This window comes from Natrix helvetica (assembly GCF_964273705.1).
Source record: "Natrix helvetica genome assembly, chromosome: 4".
Taxonomy (NCBI): domain Eukaryota; kingdom Metazoa; phylum Chordata; class Lepidosauria; order Squamata; family Natricidae; genus Natrix; species Natrix helvetica.
Window position 1 is genome coordinate 12,705,928 of NC_138550.1, and position 17,498 is coordinate 12,723,425.

The 17,498-nt window shown below is 43.1% G+C and overlaps 1 protein-coding gene across 1 annotated transcript in view; it reads right to left on the bottom strand.

The window, feature by feature from the left end:
- Positions 1 to 2,123, bottom strand: part of SESN3 (sestrin 3) — a 70,919-nt gene extending 68,796 nt beyond the window's left edge. Inside the window, exon 1 of the mRNA XM_081950706.1 lies at positions 1,833 to 2,123. Within this exon, the coding sequence (XP_081806832.1) occupies positions 1,833 to 1,955 (123 nt within the window). The 5' untranslated portion in view covers positions 1,956 to 2,123. The remainder of the gene's footprint in view (positions 1 to 1,832) is intronic.
- Positions 2,124 to 17,498: the final 15,375 nt, after the last annotated feature.

Genomic DNA, 17,498 nt, shown 5'->3' on the forward strand with positions numbered 1-17,498 from the left:
AGATGAGAAAAATATAGTGAAATTTTCACACACACAATTATGCTAGGGAGAAATTGATATAGGAGACAATATCTGTAGAGGTCAAAGCTTTGAAAGAGGAATACATAATCTAAACAAAAGAACTTGGTCACAGTATTTGTTCTGAATTTTTCCAAGATTGAATCTTCAGGGTCAACAGAGCAGAATTGAAATAATAGGGGGAAAAGCAATAGTATAAAAAAAACCAATAGAAATGCAGCAATACAAACATTATAGTTATTAAAATATGAACCCACGTCAGTTTAGTTGCCAACTGAAATCAGTGGGATTTATAAATGCTTATAGTACTGGATGAAATATAGATATGTATGGATAATGTTTAATACAGCCTTCCCTACCTTAGACCATATAAGGTGATTATAGAAACTGTGATCCATCTGTAAGGCACCAGATTGGTGAAGGCTGATCTTAAGATATTAAACAAAACACAGTATGATTTCAAAAAACCTGCAAATCATGAATCTGCTGTTTTTGGCACTTGGATCTATGACACAACAAATATCATTTATCTTTCTGTGATGGAAGTGCAGAAGGCACTGCAGTGTTCACAGTTATTTAGCCATTATCTATTTTTGTATTTTATTGCAGCATAAAGATTACTAGCATTGCTTGTATTTTATTACTAGCGCAAGTATTAGTAGCATTCACAAAGACTCCATTCCTACATCCATATTTACTTGCAGTAAGCCCTATATTCTAGTTGGATATCAAGTTATCACTTAGAGATGATCAAATGAACATCTCCTCCATTTTTTTGATGTTAATGAACATGATTACCTACTATATTTGTTCCTGAGTATCATGCACTATTTTATTCAAAGCTGTTTTTCTTATGCATTATCCCCAACTCTTTTCCTCTTAAACAAAGTGAGGTCTCAATTAAAAAAAAAAACCACATTTGTTTGGGAAAAGGCAAAACCAGAAGCACCACCACATACAGGAAAGGCACAATGGGAATGCAACATTACCAAACGGTATTCACACAACATGCAATCAGCACATAAGTTGACACAAAAACGCTAGGTGTTTTTTTACTGCCTGTGCCTTAATTTATATCCCTGAAGCAGGAGAAGAGATATAGGGAAATGTGAGTGCACATTTATTGCTATAAAAAAAAAACTTAGCGATCTAATACATATATGTCTATATATACATAATTTCTCCTATATTTGTGTATACATATATCTGAATGAAGCAGCAGAGGAGCAGGAGTGTGTGTATATATACACACACATATAAATAACATATATACATATATACATACATATACACATACATATATATACATACATACATACATATACACACATACATATACATACATATACATATATACATGCATATACACACACATATATATACATATATACATACATACACACATATGTACCTGCGTGTGTATGTTTATGTGCATCTATATCTAGATTTTTGAGGAAATCGTTACAAAACCCTCCCCAAGGTACAAAACAACCCGAAAGCAATAACAGATTTTCTTTTCTTTTTTTAAAAAAAGGAGACGATTCCTGCCCAGCTTCCCTCTCAAAAGCCATTCTGAAAGGAGGTGTGGCCGGAGCCAAGCAGCCCCAGCCGCCTTCCCTCAGCCTTTTCCTCGGCCGAATCCCCACACCCCCAGGGGGACCGAAAAACTACATAACCCGTCATCCTCGGCCAGCGCCGCGGATGATGGGCGCTGTTGTCCTGCGCTTCCGGAAGAAGGGCACCGGGGAAGGCTAGCCAAGGCGGAGCAGCCCCACGGCGTGTCTGGGAGAGAGAGAGAGAGAGGGCAGACCCACCTGCCTCAGGACTTTCCGACAGTTGCTACAGACCCGGCGGCACTCGCTGCGCCCGTGCCCGCTGCTGTGGCCGTCGCCGGGGACCGTTGGAGGGCACGACGTAGCGCCGCTGCTTCTGTTCATGGTGCAGCCGGCGAGCGGGGGGCAGAGGAGGGAAGCGGTGGAGGGCTCAGCGTCCGGCTGCCTTCGGAGCCCGGCGGCGGCAGCGGCAGCGGCGGCGGCGACTGCAGCCCCAGCAGAAGCGCCTCCGGCCGCCGCCCCCTCCCCCCGCCCCTTCCAGCAGCGCCGCTCGGCTTCCCCAGCCCAGGAACAGCCGCGGCCATTCCCCCTCTCGCGCACACCCCTCCGCCGCGGCCAATCGCCGCGCTCCGGCCACGCCCCCCTCGCTCCCCGACCGGCCAGTAGAAACGCCGGGAGAGCGCGAACCAATCCGGACGCTTCTCTCGCGTCCTCATCTCCGGGCAGTCTCCGAGTGAGGGGGCGTGGAACACCCACCTCCCCAGAAGGTAAAGGGGACGGGGCGAAGAGGAGGCGCGCCGTCCAGCTGGAGGTTTGGTGGGCTGGGCTTCGCCGCCAGCCAACCAGAGGCGCCTCTGTCAAGGGAAACCGGGGGGGGGGGGAGCGCGCGCGCACGAGGGCTGTCACGCCCCCCTTTTGCAGGCTCCCGGGGAAGGAAGGAAAGAAGGAGGCAAAAATAAAGCTCAGTTTTTCCTTAGGAAACTGTAAAGCTGCGGGAATGCATCATCCTTAGTTTAGCTGCTTCCAAAAACGGGAGCAGAAAATTATTAAAGTCTAGTCTCTCTCTCTTTTTTTTAGAGAAAAGGGGGGGGAAGGGTTGTGTTGATTACGCAATGCTTTGTTCCCTTCTTCCACCAATCCGCCAGATATTCATAGGCTCCAACTCCCATTATTCCCAGTCAGTTCAGCCTTGCTGGCTTTAGTCCATGGGCATTGTAGTCAGATGCAATTAGAAGACACAAGGTTGGGAAAAGCTTGCTCACGCTTTGGGGCTTGTAGTACCTTGCAAAACTCGAGAAACAGCCCTATTTGTTGGGTTCACAGTGCACTAATCCATAGTATGCTGTAATAAAAGAGCAAAGGAAGCTACAAACCATGATTTACAAACTAGGACATGATTTATATAATCTTGAACATGATTTATAAACTAGTGTTCTAAATTTTAAAAAACACCATCTTATAGCTGAATAAAATACATGCATACCTTGAATTTGTCTCAAATTGGTTGTTGTTAGTTGTGAAGTCGTGTACCACCCATCATGACCCCATGGACAATGTTCCTCCAGGCCTTCCTGTCCTCTACCATCCCCTGGAGTCCATTTAAGCTCATGCTTACTGCTTCGGTGACTCCATCCAGCCACCCCATTTTCTGTTGTCCCCTTCTTCTTTTGCCCTCAATCTTTCCCAGCATTAGGCTCTTCTCCAGTGAGTCCTTCCTTCTCATTAGGTGGCCAAAGTATTTGAGTTTCCTCTTCAGGATCTGGCCTTCTAAAGAGCAGTCAGGGTTGATCACCTCTAGGACTGACAGGTTTGATCGCCTTGCAGTCCATGGGACTCACGGTATTATGTATGTATGTATGTATGTATGTATGTATGTAATATGCTTTAATAAAACTGCAAAAGAAGCTACAAACTAGGACATGAGCTATATAAACTTGAACATGATTTATAAACTAGTGTTGTAAACTAAAAAAAAAACCCACCAACTTGTAGCTGAATACAATTCATGCATACCTTGTATTTTGTCTCGCTGAGGCCAGTTAAATTGGTAAGAGATTGCTATCTTGGTGGTAAGGCCCATTGAATGAACGAGATTCCACTTATAGGTCAATGGTGTGGATTTGCATGAGTTTGCTTTTAAGTTTGTTCTTGCCTGTTGCGTTGAAGGGTTGGACAAAAATGATCTCAAGAAACAAATACAGTATGATGTTTGTTACCGAAGCACTTATCCAAGCCTTGCAAGGAGATTATTGAGAGAGCCTTTAAAAAAAAACCTTGGCTTTACTGAAGCCATTGAAATCCAGGAAGAATGCAAGCATTTAGAGTGATTCTACAGCCCATCTACCTTTAAAATGCACAAGCGTGCTTGCTCAAATAAAAGGAGCAAACTCAAAGGTACTAATGGGGAAATTCCCGGGCGTTTCTTGAGAAAAACATAAACAGGAACCCTGTAATGCCAGAGAGGAGGCAGACAATGACATGGCTCTTCTGATTACAAAGACTGGGCTCCACTGAGTATGTTTAACCCAATCACTGCCATTAGCAGTGCTGGCTCACAAGAGGAAACCAGGGAGAACAGTGCAATAACAAGGAACAAAATCAAGAGACTGAGTATCCAGATGCCGTTGAACAAAGCTGAGATTCGCAAAACGCTGTGCCCCGAAGGCCTAATTTAAGCCCAAAACATATTGGGGTACAGAAGAATGAATTTACATCTCCTTGGCAGCACAACCTGAGCATAAGCCCAGTGTGGGTGCTTTGGATGACACATCAAAGAGCACTGGTATACATGATGCAGCTCTTGTATTAATATCACAGTGACATAAATCACATTTTTGTTGAAAGCTTTTTTCCCCTAGCAATGAAACAGTAGCAGCTGGCCTGGGTAACGTTTTGCAGTCTGCTCCATGCTTTCTGGACTGTACCACTTCGGAATACAGGTGGGATCTCACATGAGGATGCTCAACAATTCAAACAATCCCTCTGTGGCATAGCCGTGGGACCAGGCAGGAACTTGCAGATTCAGGCAATTTTGATGTACTCTTGTTTCTCTTCAAGATCCTATCATCAGCTCTGCAGTTGCAATGACCAATTAAAATGTAAAGTCAGCTAAAATGAACAGACAGCTGGATACAAATCTATGCTAAGTTTCTTTCTTTCTTTTATTTTATTTCCTGAGGTTATTTCTGCACAGGGATTCTTCCCAAATGCTAGAGACACTCAAAAGGCACAAATACTATTTAAAACTTTTGGTATGACTTGGGATAGATAAGATGTGGGGAGGGGGGTAAATTTTCCACGAGTGGATTACAATAATAAGTTTATTAACAGAGAGTTTTGAAACTTTAATCTTGTTTTACTGCTCTTCTTTCTGTTAACTATTTTGTTACTAATAGAAGACAGGTCAATAATTTGCAATTAGATTTAGTTTAGATTTAAAAATTTTGGGAGTGTTCCCAGGGGTGGGAACAGTGGTGGGTTGCAGGTGGTACGCTCCGGTACGGGCTTACCAGTACCTGCCAGGAGCACCGGGTACCATTCCAGTACAGTGCTCCGGAGGGCCCACCCGCCTGCCTGAGTTCCTTACCTATATTTGAGCTGTTCAGGGCTTCCGTGCATGCGCACGGAGTGTACAGCACCTGTGCAATGCTCCGATGAGCAGCTGGAGGCGTCATGGAAGCATCATGGAGGTAAGGACTGTGCGCGTGCATGTGGGGTATGCCGGGCCCTGTTGCACCGGGCCCCGTTACACCGTACCGGTTGCACCGAGATCCAGAACCCACGAGTGGGTGGGAACGACTGTTGTAGTAGTGCCGTGATGGTGAATCTATGGCACGTGTGTCAAAGGTGGCATGCAGAGCCCTCTCTGTGGGCACGTGCACCATCGACAGTTGCTCTTCAGGTTTTTGGCCCAAAAAACAGCCCCAAAACAGCCCAAAAAACTGACCTGAAAACAGCTCGAAAAACTGACCTGAAAACAGCTCGAAAAACAGCCCAAAAAGCTGACCTGAAAACAGCTCGAAAAACAGCCCCAAAACAGCCCAAAAAACAGACCTGAAAACAGCTCGAAAAACAGCCCCAAAACAGCCCAAAAAACTGACCTGAAAACAGCTAAAAAAACAGCCCCAAAATAGTCCAAAAAACCCGGCCTGAAAATGGCCCCCAAAATGCTCCAAAAACAGGATGCGCGCACCGGCCAGCTGATCTTTGGGTTTCCAGCGCTCCGGCACGCACACATGCACATTCTGGTTTGGGCACTCGGTGCCGAAAAGGTTCGTCCTCACCATAGTAGCGTATTAATCAGTATTCAACCAGAGGGGATTATATGTGTTTGTGTGGTGGTGTTCTTGTTTTTTGATGCACCTTTTTTAAATCTTTTGTTTTTGTCTTTTTTTTCCTTTTCTGTGGAATTTTTTTTTGTTTAGACTTTTGTATTTTAACCCTGTCTTGAATAAAATAAAAATACAGATAAAAAGGCACAAACACAGTGTCCTCCGTGGTTATCACTCGGTCAAGGACCACAATAATACCTATGGTGGTAGTTGTATTGAGTTTAAAATCATGGGTGGGTTGATACTTTATGTACTTTCCCCAAGCCCTATTAAAGCACTGTAAGCGAAGTGGTTCTCATTTTCGGTCTGACAACCAGTTACATATTTGTACACTGTGTGCAGGAATTACAGACTCAGAAAATAGCATGTGGTTATTCACGGCTCTGCAGCTGCACAGGTCACCATGAAAAGCTGCTTGAAAAAAAAGAAGAAAATGACCCATTATTTCCTGCTTGCAAATCCTTTCTCTCCTGCCTTAAGATTAAATCAAAAGGGCAGGAAATACTGCAAAAAATTTTTTTTTCTTAAATAAGTTATATAATGGAAGCTGGCAATTTGCATCACTCTAAATCCAGCTCTGTGTCCACTGCTGTAGCTCTCTTCAAATGTATCATTAAATATCTCTTTACATTTCCTTTGTTGCATTTGCTTCCATTAAATTTCTTGTTCTGAGAGGCAGAAAATACGTAAAAACTGTTTTATACAGGCTTGATATATTGGTAGTCCTTGACTTACGATGACATTTGAGCCCAACATTTATGCTGCTAAGTAAGACATTTGTTAAGTGAGTTTTGCCCCATTTTATGACCTTTTTTGCCACAGTTGTTAAGTGAATCACTGCAGTTTTTAAATTGGTTAAAAAAAAAAATAAACTGAATATGGCCTCCCCATTGACTTTGCTTGTCAGAAGGTCGCAAAAGGTGATCACATATCCCCAGGACACTGCAACCGTCATAAATATGAGTCAATTGCCATGGCTCTGAATGTTGATCATGTGCCCATGGGGATCCTCTAATGCTTGTAAGTGTGAAAAATGGCCATAAGTAACTTTTCAGTGCTGTGGTAACTTTCAACAGTCACTAAATGAACTGTTTTAAGTTGAAGACTGCCTGTAGTTAAACACTGATAAAGAAATAAACCATTTCCTCAAAGAAATCCAGTTTGAAAAATTAAAAAAAAAATCCACTTCCTTGCCCTTCTACAAAAGCATTGGAGGTAATTTATAGCTACCCATATCTTTTTCAAAATCACTCCGGCTGGCAAAAGCTAACATCCCGCTAGGACGGAAAATATTTAATTTATGGAATATGGAAAGTCCAGCCTTATCGTAAAGCGAATTTGTGAAATGACAAAAAAGTAACAATAACAAAAATTAGGGAGCAGGTTGGAGAAGATAGCCATGCATTGCACAAGTGAGCCCGATGTTACTTCTTCAGGAACATCCATTGCCTTTGGCAAAAGAATAAAAGAATTAATAACCACAGCTACAGCCTAGCTTGCTTGCACATGCAGAAACAAGATAACTCTGCTGGAAGGCAGCAGGAGATTAGATATTGGCTCACGGGGGCTGGGGGTGGGGGGAGTTGAAAAAAGTTGGCATGTGCATGTGAGGTCTATTTGCCTCAGGTTGTAGTGTTAGGGAAAATGATGAGTCAGAGTACCTGGTCTCTGTGCTAATGCACTGAGAAGATATAATTAGGACAGAGCTGACGGGGACTTGTTTTTTCTATGCTACAAAGCCACCTCAGAATACCTCCCGGACAGGGTAATCACACAGCAAAATATCAAGAGAAAGTTATGTGGGGAGAAATATCCATCTGATTCAGTTCCAAACCGGGAGAAAGGCACTGGAGGCAAAATGGAGGCGGATTGGAAAGAAGGTCCGTTTATTGACGAACAGAACTACATGTTTCTGGTACAGCTGACAAAATGGAATTGGGGGGGGGGTTATACCTTCTCTTGGGCTTTGCACTTGAGCTTCCTGTTCCTGTGCAAGAACATGTATTCTATTGGCTATTGTCAGACTCCCTTGGGGCCATGTAGGGGTCATAGCTGGCTCTATAGGCAAAGTAAAAATCTTAGGTATTTGTCTGAGCTAGGTTTGGTTGAAGATTGGGCTGCTCTGAGGGTGTTGGGCAATTCTATTGTGCCTTAATGGGTTTTTCCTGAAGGATAATCCATCATCCTGGAGCTGAAGGTCTTTTGTTTTGTAGATAGGCTGGCCCAGTCTTTCTTTAATGGGCACAAAATATCTGCAAAATATCTATTAAGACTGAGTCTGCTTCCTGCCCAGAGGTGGGTTCCTGCCAGTTCTAACCTCTTCTATAGAAGAGGTTCCACAAATCTACAGTGCCGTTTAGAACCGGTTCCAGCTCCCTCCCCCCGCCCATCCGCACATCATCAAGATGAAGAGCGAGAGGAGGAATTCTGGGAGTTGAAGTCCACAAGTCTTACAGCTGTCAACTTTGAACACCCCTGGTTTTTTTTTCTAAAGGGTTAGGGGTGCAAGGGTCTTGCAACTTGGCAGCTTTAAGACTTGCGTGCTTCAAATGCCAGAGTTTCTGAGCCAACATTTTGGTTGCTAAGCAAGAACATTGTTAAGTGAGTTTCACCACATTTTACATGTTGGCCACGCCCACCCAATCACATGGCCGGCAAGCCACTCCCACAAAGCAGGCCACACTTACAGAAGAGGTTCTAAAAAAATTTGAAACCCGCCACTGTTCCTGCCTCTTAAAAGCTCCACTTCTCCCTTTGGGAAATATAATATTCTGCCTTTTTTAATATTCCTCAAAATACTTCTTTCTTCTAGGAGAGGTCTGTGTTGCTACCCACAATTGTTTTCTGTCTGTTTGAGTTTTTGTTGCAATTCATCCCCAGATTTGGTAAGAGCTAAATTGTGTTTTAATTTGGGAAGAATCTGCAATCCCCAGTAAGCACTGCCTGCCCTCTAATAGAGATTGAGCAGCCCCAAAAGACTAATTCACAATTGCCCACTTACTTATTGATTGCAGACTATGGAATAACAGAGTTTGGCTTGGAAGGGACCTTGAAGGTCTTCTAGTCCAACCCCCTCCTTAGGCAGGAAACCTTATACCATTTCAGACAAATGGTTGTCCAATCTCTTCTTAAAAACTTCCAATGTTGGAGCTTTCACAACTTCTGGAGGCAAGTTGTTCCACTGATTGGATGGTCTCCCTGTCAGGAAATCTCTCCTTAGTTCTAGGTTGCTTCTCTTCTGGATTAGTTTCCATCCATTGCTTCTTGTCCTGCCTTCAGGTGCTTTGGAGAATAGGTTGACCCCATCTTCTTTGCAGCAGACCTTTAGATATTGGAGCACTGCTATCATGTCAGCCTTTTCCATTCCCCAGGAACAGTGTTTCCCAACCTTTATAACTTGACTTCAACTCCCAGGATTCCCCAGCCAGCCTTGAAGTTCACACATCATAAAGTTGAAGTTGAAGTTCACACATCATAAAGTTGCTAAGGCTGAGGAACATTGCCTTGGAGGTTGCTATTGAATGGGTGAATCAAGGTAGGAAAAAAAACACAGTCTCATTGAGTCAAATCTAGATTATAAGTTGAGCGGAAAAAAGCAAAGGGGTCCATGCAGAAGATCCTACTTGTACAGGCTGGCGTGGATTTTGGTAAGATGATTTTGTTTCTAGGGGTTTTGTGTTGTTGTTTTCTTGTTATCTGCTGCATTCAACTTGCAATACTGGTGGATGAGCTCCCAAAAAGGACATAAAATGTTCAGTGTAGAAGCACAAGCCACAAGTCCCAAAGGTGTTATCAGGATTCCAAGTAACACCCCCAATAAAAGAAGATTCCGAGATTAGAGATTTCTCAAAGCTCCATTTTATTAGAGATGACATATTGGCACATCTGGGAAAACCCAAATCTGAAATCTTCCAGGTTTTCCTCACCCAAATAAAAGTTCAAGTCCTTGCCTAGCACCCACATGTCCGTCACATGGCCCAATCAAGCATCGTCCCAACTAGAGATGCCTCCCAGTCACGCCACTCCGGGTACAAGGCAAGATGTCATTGACTCGCTGAGAAAGGAATGTTATTTTGACTATATCTACCGCACTCCATATAATCCCCCCTCCCTGTTTCCCACAGCAATTAATGTGGCAGCCCTGAAGGGCCAACGCAAAAGATGGCTTCCAGGCCTGACAGGTGTTTTTCCAAAGACAACTGGCCTTCCTTTGGTCTTCCTTGAAGCTTCTCATCCAAGAGGCTTCTTCAGTTCTTGGATGAGAAGCAAAACATTTTCAAGGAGGAATAAATAAAGAACATGAATGTCCAGTTGCCTTTTGAAAAGCCGCTGGGACAACCATGATTGGGATGATTGAGAATCTATATAAACACAAGCCAAAAGGCATTTTCTCACAACTTCCTACTTTCCTATTGATTCCAGCCTTCCCCGTTCCATTGGGGATGTAATAGAGTATGTTATTTATAGAATAAGAAATAGAAAAAGCTTTCGTCTAAGTCTAAATCAAGACCTAGGCATTTGGAAGTGGGTAACAATCTGGATGTTAGGAGTTTTCAATAAGTAAAGGTAAATATTCTCCTCAAATATACTGTATGTGCTAGTCGTTCCCGACTCTAGGGGGCAGTGCTCATCTTCGTTTCAAAGCCCAAAATAACCAGCACAGTCCAAAGATATCTCCGTGGTCCTGTGGCCGGCATGACTAAATGCCGAAGGAGCACGGAATGCTGTTCCCTTCCCACCAAAGTTGATCCCTATTTTTCTACTTGCATTTTTACATGCTTTCAAACTGCTAGGTTGGCAGAAGCTGGGACAAGTAACGGGAGCTCACTCCGTTATGTGGCGCTAGGGATTCAAACTGCTGAACTGCCGACCTTTCTGATCGATAAGCTCAGCGTCTTAGCCATTGAGCCACCAAGTCCCTTTTCAATAAGGTAGAATCTGTCAAATTAAGGCAGAATGAGCTGACTTCCCTCTGCAAAAATGTGTTTCAATCTGTCCTACACCTCTGTTTTACTCTTCTTTGTGAAGCTGGAGAGAGAAGAAATACAGAAAAGGGAAGTACGGACATTTATTTATTACATTTGATGCCTTTTTATGACATTCCCATGTGAGAAGTGAGAACCAACTTCTAACCATGTTCAAGATGAACATCCCTCTCTTCTGATTTTTATGCAAATGTCAAAGGACACAATACGGTTTTGACCATCAGAGGCCGACCCAATTTACAATTTAAATTGAGCTCTCCAAGATTCATTTTTGCCTCTTTGAGATTCCTGTTTGTCCTTAAAGCAGGCAGTAGGATGTTTTTGAAATTCAGTTCTGCTCCAAGCTGCTATCAGAGTTGATTTAAACAAAGGCTGTACCTTGTTTCCTGGACAGAATCAATCACTTTTGTGGGAGGCAGCTGCTCACTATATTATTGGTTTTGAGCACCTGTCAACATCTTCTCTGCCAAGTTAATTGGGGTCTGAACAGCTAAAACATTTTTCAGATTGATGTCTTGATAGATCCGTTCTGTGGCCATGGTCATAAACCCACCAACTTCCCTGTGTTTGTCCCTCTGGACTCTGCTGGTTTAGTTTAGCCATTTCTCATTCCAGTCTGTATTGAGTATATTTTTTTAAAAAAAATTGGGTAGAAACGAAGAGTTTCCATACTTGGTGCAGACAGGAATGGTTAAACCAAGCAGATCTGGACATCTGATAAAATTACCTGCCAAATGCAGCACTTGTTATTGTATGCATGTGAATAAGTTTTATTCATGAGAAGGTTTACACAAATTCATTTATTATATTAAGGGGTCGCCGTGTTGAATTATTGCAGGGTCGCTGAAATTTCATCTGGGGAAGAGTTGCAAAATGGGAACTTTAATGCTAAGCTTTATTTTGATTGGATTCCAAACTCTTGCTAAGAAATTAAAAATTGGGCCAGTAAGGGTAATTTTCCTGCTTTCCTTCCCTGAGTAATGTTGTTTTCAGCAAGAATGGAGAAGTTAAAACAAGTTAAAATGATGAAACTCTCCATGAGGCCCAGCTATGAGGAGACAGAGAAATGCTGACACAAGTATTTTAAAACGGCATCTGATTATTTAAATGAAATAGTGTAAGGACCAAAGATATTGCTTGGACAGACTTTCTTTCAAACATAGAGAAATGGATACTAGTTTTTGCAATCGTCCTGCACCCGAGTCTCTATCCCCCAAATTTTCTAGGACCGGTAAGGCAGGGGTGTCAAACTCATGGCCCGCGGGCCACATCCAGCCCGTGGGACCATCCTAGTCTACCCAATGTGAAAAGGAAGCAGCGGGCCAGCATGGCTTTGGCCCGGTCTATCCAATGCGAAGAGGAAACATGCCAGCAGTTTGGGGAGTGGCCTCAAGCTGGCCATGCCCACCAGGTTGGCCACACCCATCCAGTCAGCCACACTGACCCTGGCCTTCCAAGGTCAACCACAGCTCTGATGTGGTCCTCAATGAAATTGAGTTTGACACCTCTGCGGTAAGGTAATACGAAAGCCCACCTTTTAAAAAAACTGAAAAATTCTCCACTTCTTTCCTGCTCCTATAGGCAGAACAAGAAGCAAAAACATATTTTACACAGTTTATTTAAGAACAGAGGATGAAAAATGAGAATAAAGATAAACTTTGACATACCTATTTGTTTAGCTACTGCTTGAATTTACATTGGCACAGAAAAAAAAATGACTTACAACCGATCCTTGCAATTGCCACCACATCCGCACAGTCACGTGATCAAAATTTGGTCACTTGGCCAAGGGCATGGATTCATAATGGTTGCGATGTTCGGGGTGTGTGGCATGTGATGGATATTTGTGATCTTTCCAGCCAGCTTCCAACAAAGTCAGTGGAGGAAATTGGATTTATACCCTGCTTCCCGGAAAATAAGACCTCCCCAGATAATAAACCCAATCACAATTTTGAGCACATGTGCTAAAATAAACCCTTCCCCGAAAAGAAGCCCGCCCTGAAAATATGGCAACACAACAGCAGCCATGAGGTGACCATGTTCGCTGCTTCCTGCACCTCAAAAAATAATAAGACCTCCCCAAAAATAAGGCCAAGCGCTTATTTCAGGGGTCAAAAGAAAATAAGACCCTGTCTTATTTTCAGGAAAACACGGTGTTATTAATAACTTAATATGATTCACTATTAGCAAATACTATTAGCTGTGGTAAAATTGGGGGTGATTCCCGCAACTGCCTTGTTTAACAATGGCTATTCTGGTCCAGTGGTGGGTTCTGGATCCTGTTGCAACTGGTGCAACGGGGCCTGGTGTCCCCCATATGTATGTGCGCAGTACACTCGCGCATACATCCTTACCTCCACGATGCCTCCGTGATCTCCAGCTGCTCGGTGGAGCATTGCACAGGCACCGTGCGTGTGTGCGGAAGTGCCGAAGAGCTCAAATACAGATAAGGAGGGCAGACAGGCGTGTGGGCCCTCCGGAGCACTGTACCAGAGCGATACCTGGTGCTCCCGGCAGGTACCGGTACACCCGTACCGGGGTGTGCTGACTGCAACCCACCCCTGTTCTGGTCTCAATCCTGGTTATAGGTTGAGGATTACACGTCATGAAATAGAATACAGATTGTCCTCGACTTACAACAGTTCATTTAGTGACTGTTCTAAGTTACAGTGGCACTGAAAAATGTATGTTTTTCACACTTACAACCTTAGCAGCATCCCCATGATCACACGTGATCAAAATTCAGATGCTTGGCAGCTGGTTCATATTTATGATGATTACGTTGTTGCCAGGATGATGTGATCATCTTTGGCGATCTTCTGACAGGCAAGGTCAACGGGGAAGCCAGATTCACTTAACGACCAAGTTAGTAACTGAACGACGTCAATGATTCATTTAACAGCTGTGCCAAGAAATGTCGTAAAATGGAGCAAAAGTCACTTTAACAAATGCCTCACTCAACAACAGAAATGTTGGGCTCAATTTGTCGTAAACCGAGGACTATCTATATTCACAAATGAAGTCGTATTGCTAAATGTTTATCTTTGTAAACTGCCTGTAGTTACTGAGAGTGGGGAGGCCATATGAATTTTCTGAAATAAATATGTGACTATTCCAGAAAATTGTAGATTTTTATCAGATAAATTTGAGGGACGCAGTGGCTCAGTGGCTAGGACGCTGAGCATGTCGATCAAAAAGGTCGGCAGTTTGGCAGTTCACATCCCTAGCACCACATAACAGAGTGAGCTCCCGTTACTTGTCCCAGCTTCTGCCAACCTAGCAGTTCGAAAGCACATAAAAATGCAAGTAGGAAAATAGGAACCACCTTCGTTGGGAAGGTAACAGCGTTCCGTGGGCCTTCGGCATTTAATCATGCCATCCACATGACCACGGAGACGTCTTTGGACAGTGCTGACTCTTTGGCTTTGAAACAGAGATGAGCACCGCCCCCTACAGTCAGGAACGACTAGCACCTATGTGCAAGGGAAACCTTTACCTTTATCAGATAAATTTAACAGTACAGAATAAGCTACGGTACAAAAGACTGTTCTCATCCATTTTTTCCTGACATCTGATCTACTGTAGATCAATCATGCTCCTTCCTTAAGCAACCCATCTGGGCAATGGGGCAATTGCTCTAAATATCTGACACTGTTAGTGCAGCAGCTTTAGAAGTCTTTCAGATTACTCCAAGTTCTCATCCATTTTTTCCTGACATCTGATCTACTGTAGATCAATCATGCTCCTTCCTTAAGCAACCCATCTGGGCAATGGGGCAATTGCTCTAAATATCTGGCACTGTTAGTGCAGCAGCTTTAGAAGTCTTTCAGATTACTCCAAGTTCACGAATGGGGTGTGCGCTCAGTCACAATTCCTAATTTCAGCATGCCAAGCTGTTTTTACAGCCAGAGAAACCTTCTAATTAATTTTGTGCAAATGAAACTTCCTGTAGCCGAAAGGCATTTTAGATTCTTTTCACAGGCTGGAAGTTATATGATAACATCCAACAGATAGCAGCCAGAATCTCGGGCAGCAGACATTTCCAAACAAACTTCCAATAGGAGCCTGGTAATTGGTTGTGGTTATTATCCTGTTCTAATGCATAAGTGGTCAACATGTAGCCCCATTCATTCATCCACTGCCTACCGGTTCTATGGGCGTGGCTTGGTGGGCGTGGCAGGGGAAGGATACTGCAAAATCCCCATTCCCTCTCTACTTTGGAGCCAGCCAGAGATGGTGTTTGCCAGTTCTCCAAACTACTCAAAATTCCGCTACGGTTCTCCAGAACCTGTCAGATGGCTGGTGTGCCATCACCAGCTGCTTATCTGGTTTCCCGACCGTTGGAGCGCGGGAAAGCAGCCCAAAACACCCCCAAAACAAGCTGTTTTTAGGGTCATTTTTCTAGGCCATTTTTGGCCATTTTTTAGGCTGTTTATAGGCGCTGTGGCAGAAAAACCAAAAACGGCCTGAAAATGGCCCATAAAATGGCCAAAAAACAGGCATGTGCACATGGGCCAGCTGGTCTTTGGATTTCCAGCACTCTGGCGCATGCACACATATTCTGGTTTGGGCATTCGGTGCCGAAAAGGTTTGCCATCACTGGACTAGGTTAAGAATTCTGGGACTTGAGTCTGGGACAGGTAGAACCCATCTTGACTGGAGGAAATTTCTCCTATGCTTGTAATTCTATAATTTGTTTTTATTTCATTGAATTATCTCCTTTAGCTTATGGCCATCAAGTTCTTTATACTAAGAGAATTGGTTCTCCATTTGTTGATTCTTAGGTAGCTAAAAAATCATGTTCGTTGTAGTCCAAATTCCCTGAGGTTTGCAGTAAGATGTACACTTTCCGTAATATTTCGTAGAAAGATGTGTGTGTAATATATTTCCAGACAGAAATTCAAACACTAGTTTGTGAATCTACTCACTTTCTCTTTTGCTTCTCTATTTCCAACACAGTAATTTTTTTCTCATTAGAAATTATACATCCTTAAATCCTTGTGGTTTATTTCTGATTGCAAACAGGCAGCCCTATAGTATCCGAAGTATCTACTGCATCAAATAAAATAAAATAAAAATACTCGGCTGAGTATTATTCCAGCTGGTTTGATGTGGATTATGCTGCTTCTAAAAAGAAATTAAGAGCTTTATATTTAACACAGAGAACGTCTAATTTACAACAGCCTCCTTTGAGATATTATGAAGATACATTATAAGATGCTAATACTCCAGAAGAAACAGAAAGCAGAGGAAAAAAATTCTGGTTATTATTAATAAATGCTGCTCTTTGCAAAGAATTTGAAACCTTTTGGAATTTAATTTCCGGAGCTTTCACCGCTCCCTCCATCCCAGATTGCTGCATACCTGGGGGAAAAAAATGTTTCAAATCCATTTTTATGGAGCAGGGGCAGCCTTTTGTAAATATGACAAACAAGATGAGATCAAAGTTACTTACCGCCCATAGTAGGAACCAGTGTCAGAAAAAGTGATCATTAACCTTATTTCAACAGCAAAATCTGATAAGGTTCCTGGCTAGGATAATATATCCATTGAACACATTAAAAAAAATGTAGATGGGCAGTACCCTTTATTAACAGCTTACCCAATAGATCAGGGGTGTCAAACTTAAGACCCGTGGGCCAGATCCGCCCCACAGGGTGCTTAAATCTGGCCCACAGGCCCGCCCCCAAAACAGCGAAGGACTGACTTGCAGAGCTGTTGCCAGCAAAAACGGAGCTCGGGAGGGCCACGGGTGGGCCTCTTGGGCTCCGTTTTTGGCTGTGACAGCCTCCTGCAGCCCTCTGCCAGTGAGGGCTGCCCTCCTGAGCTTCATTTTCACTGGCAGAGGGCTGCAAGAGGCTGTCGCAGCCGAAAATGCAGCCTCAATGAGTGATGTCGAGCTGGCCACACCCATCCTGGCCACACCTCCTGCCCCCTCCCAAGGTCAAACACAATCCTGATGCGGCCCTCAATGAAATCAAGTTTGGCACCCCTGCAATAGATAGTTCTGATTTGATCTCTTTATGCTGGAATAGGGCTATACCAATTCCCCTATATAAGAAGGGGGAAATTGAAGACCCTGTCAGTGATAGGCCAATTAGTTTGTTATTAGTTCTGGGAAATCTTTCTGCAGGATATTTAAATGAAAAAATAGCCCCTTACCTTGAGAAACTTTGCTTTAACAAATGCTCAGGCTGCTTTCAGGAAAAGCTGGTCAGTCATCTACCAGTGTTTTCTATTAGCTACATAATTATTTAATTATTTGCTGCTTTTATAGATTTTCTTTTAAAGAGACCTAATGGATCAAGCAATATAATTTTCCAGATACTGTATAGCTTAGTTGGAATTTCTACCAATTCTTCTGCTTGCCACACTTCTGAAGACTTATCATCAAGTTGCTGTCACCTTCCAATGGGATAGTGACTAGATAGCTAATCAAATTTCGTTATCTAATGCTAGAGGTTCTTTGGAATATTTTCTAAAGTATTGTTTTAATAAAAAAATATTTTTGATTTTCAAAACAAACACAACACATAAAATCTTCCTTCTTTACATACTGTAGAAAGTGTATCAGTTGGTTACAAAAGGCTTTCGTGCATCTCTTCCACAGT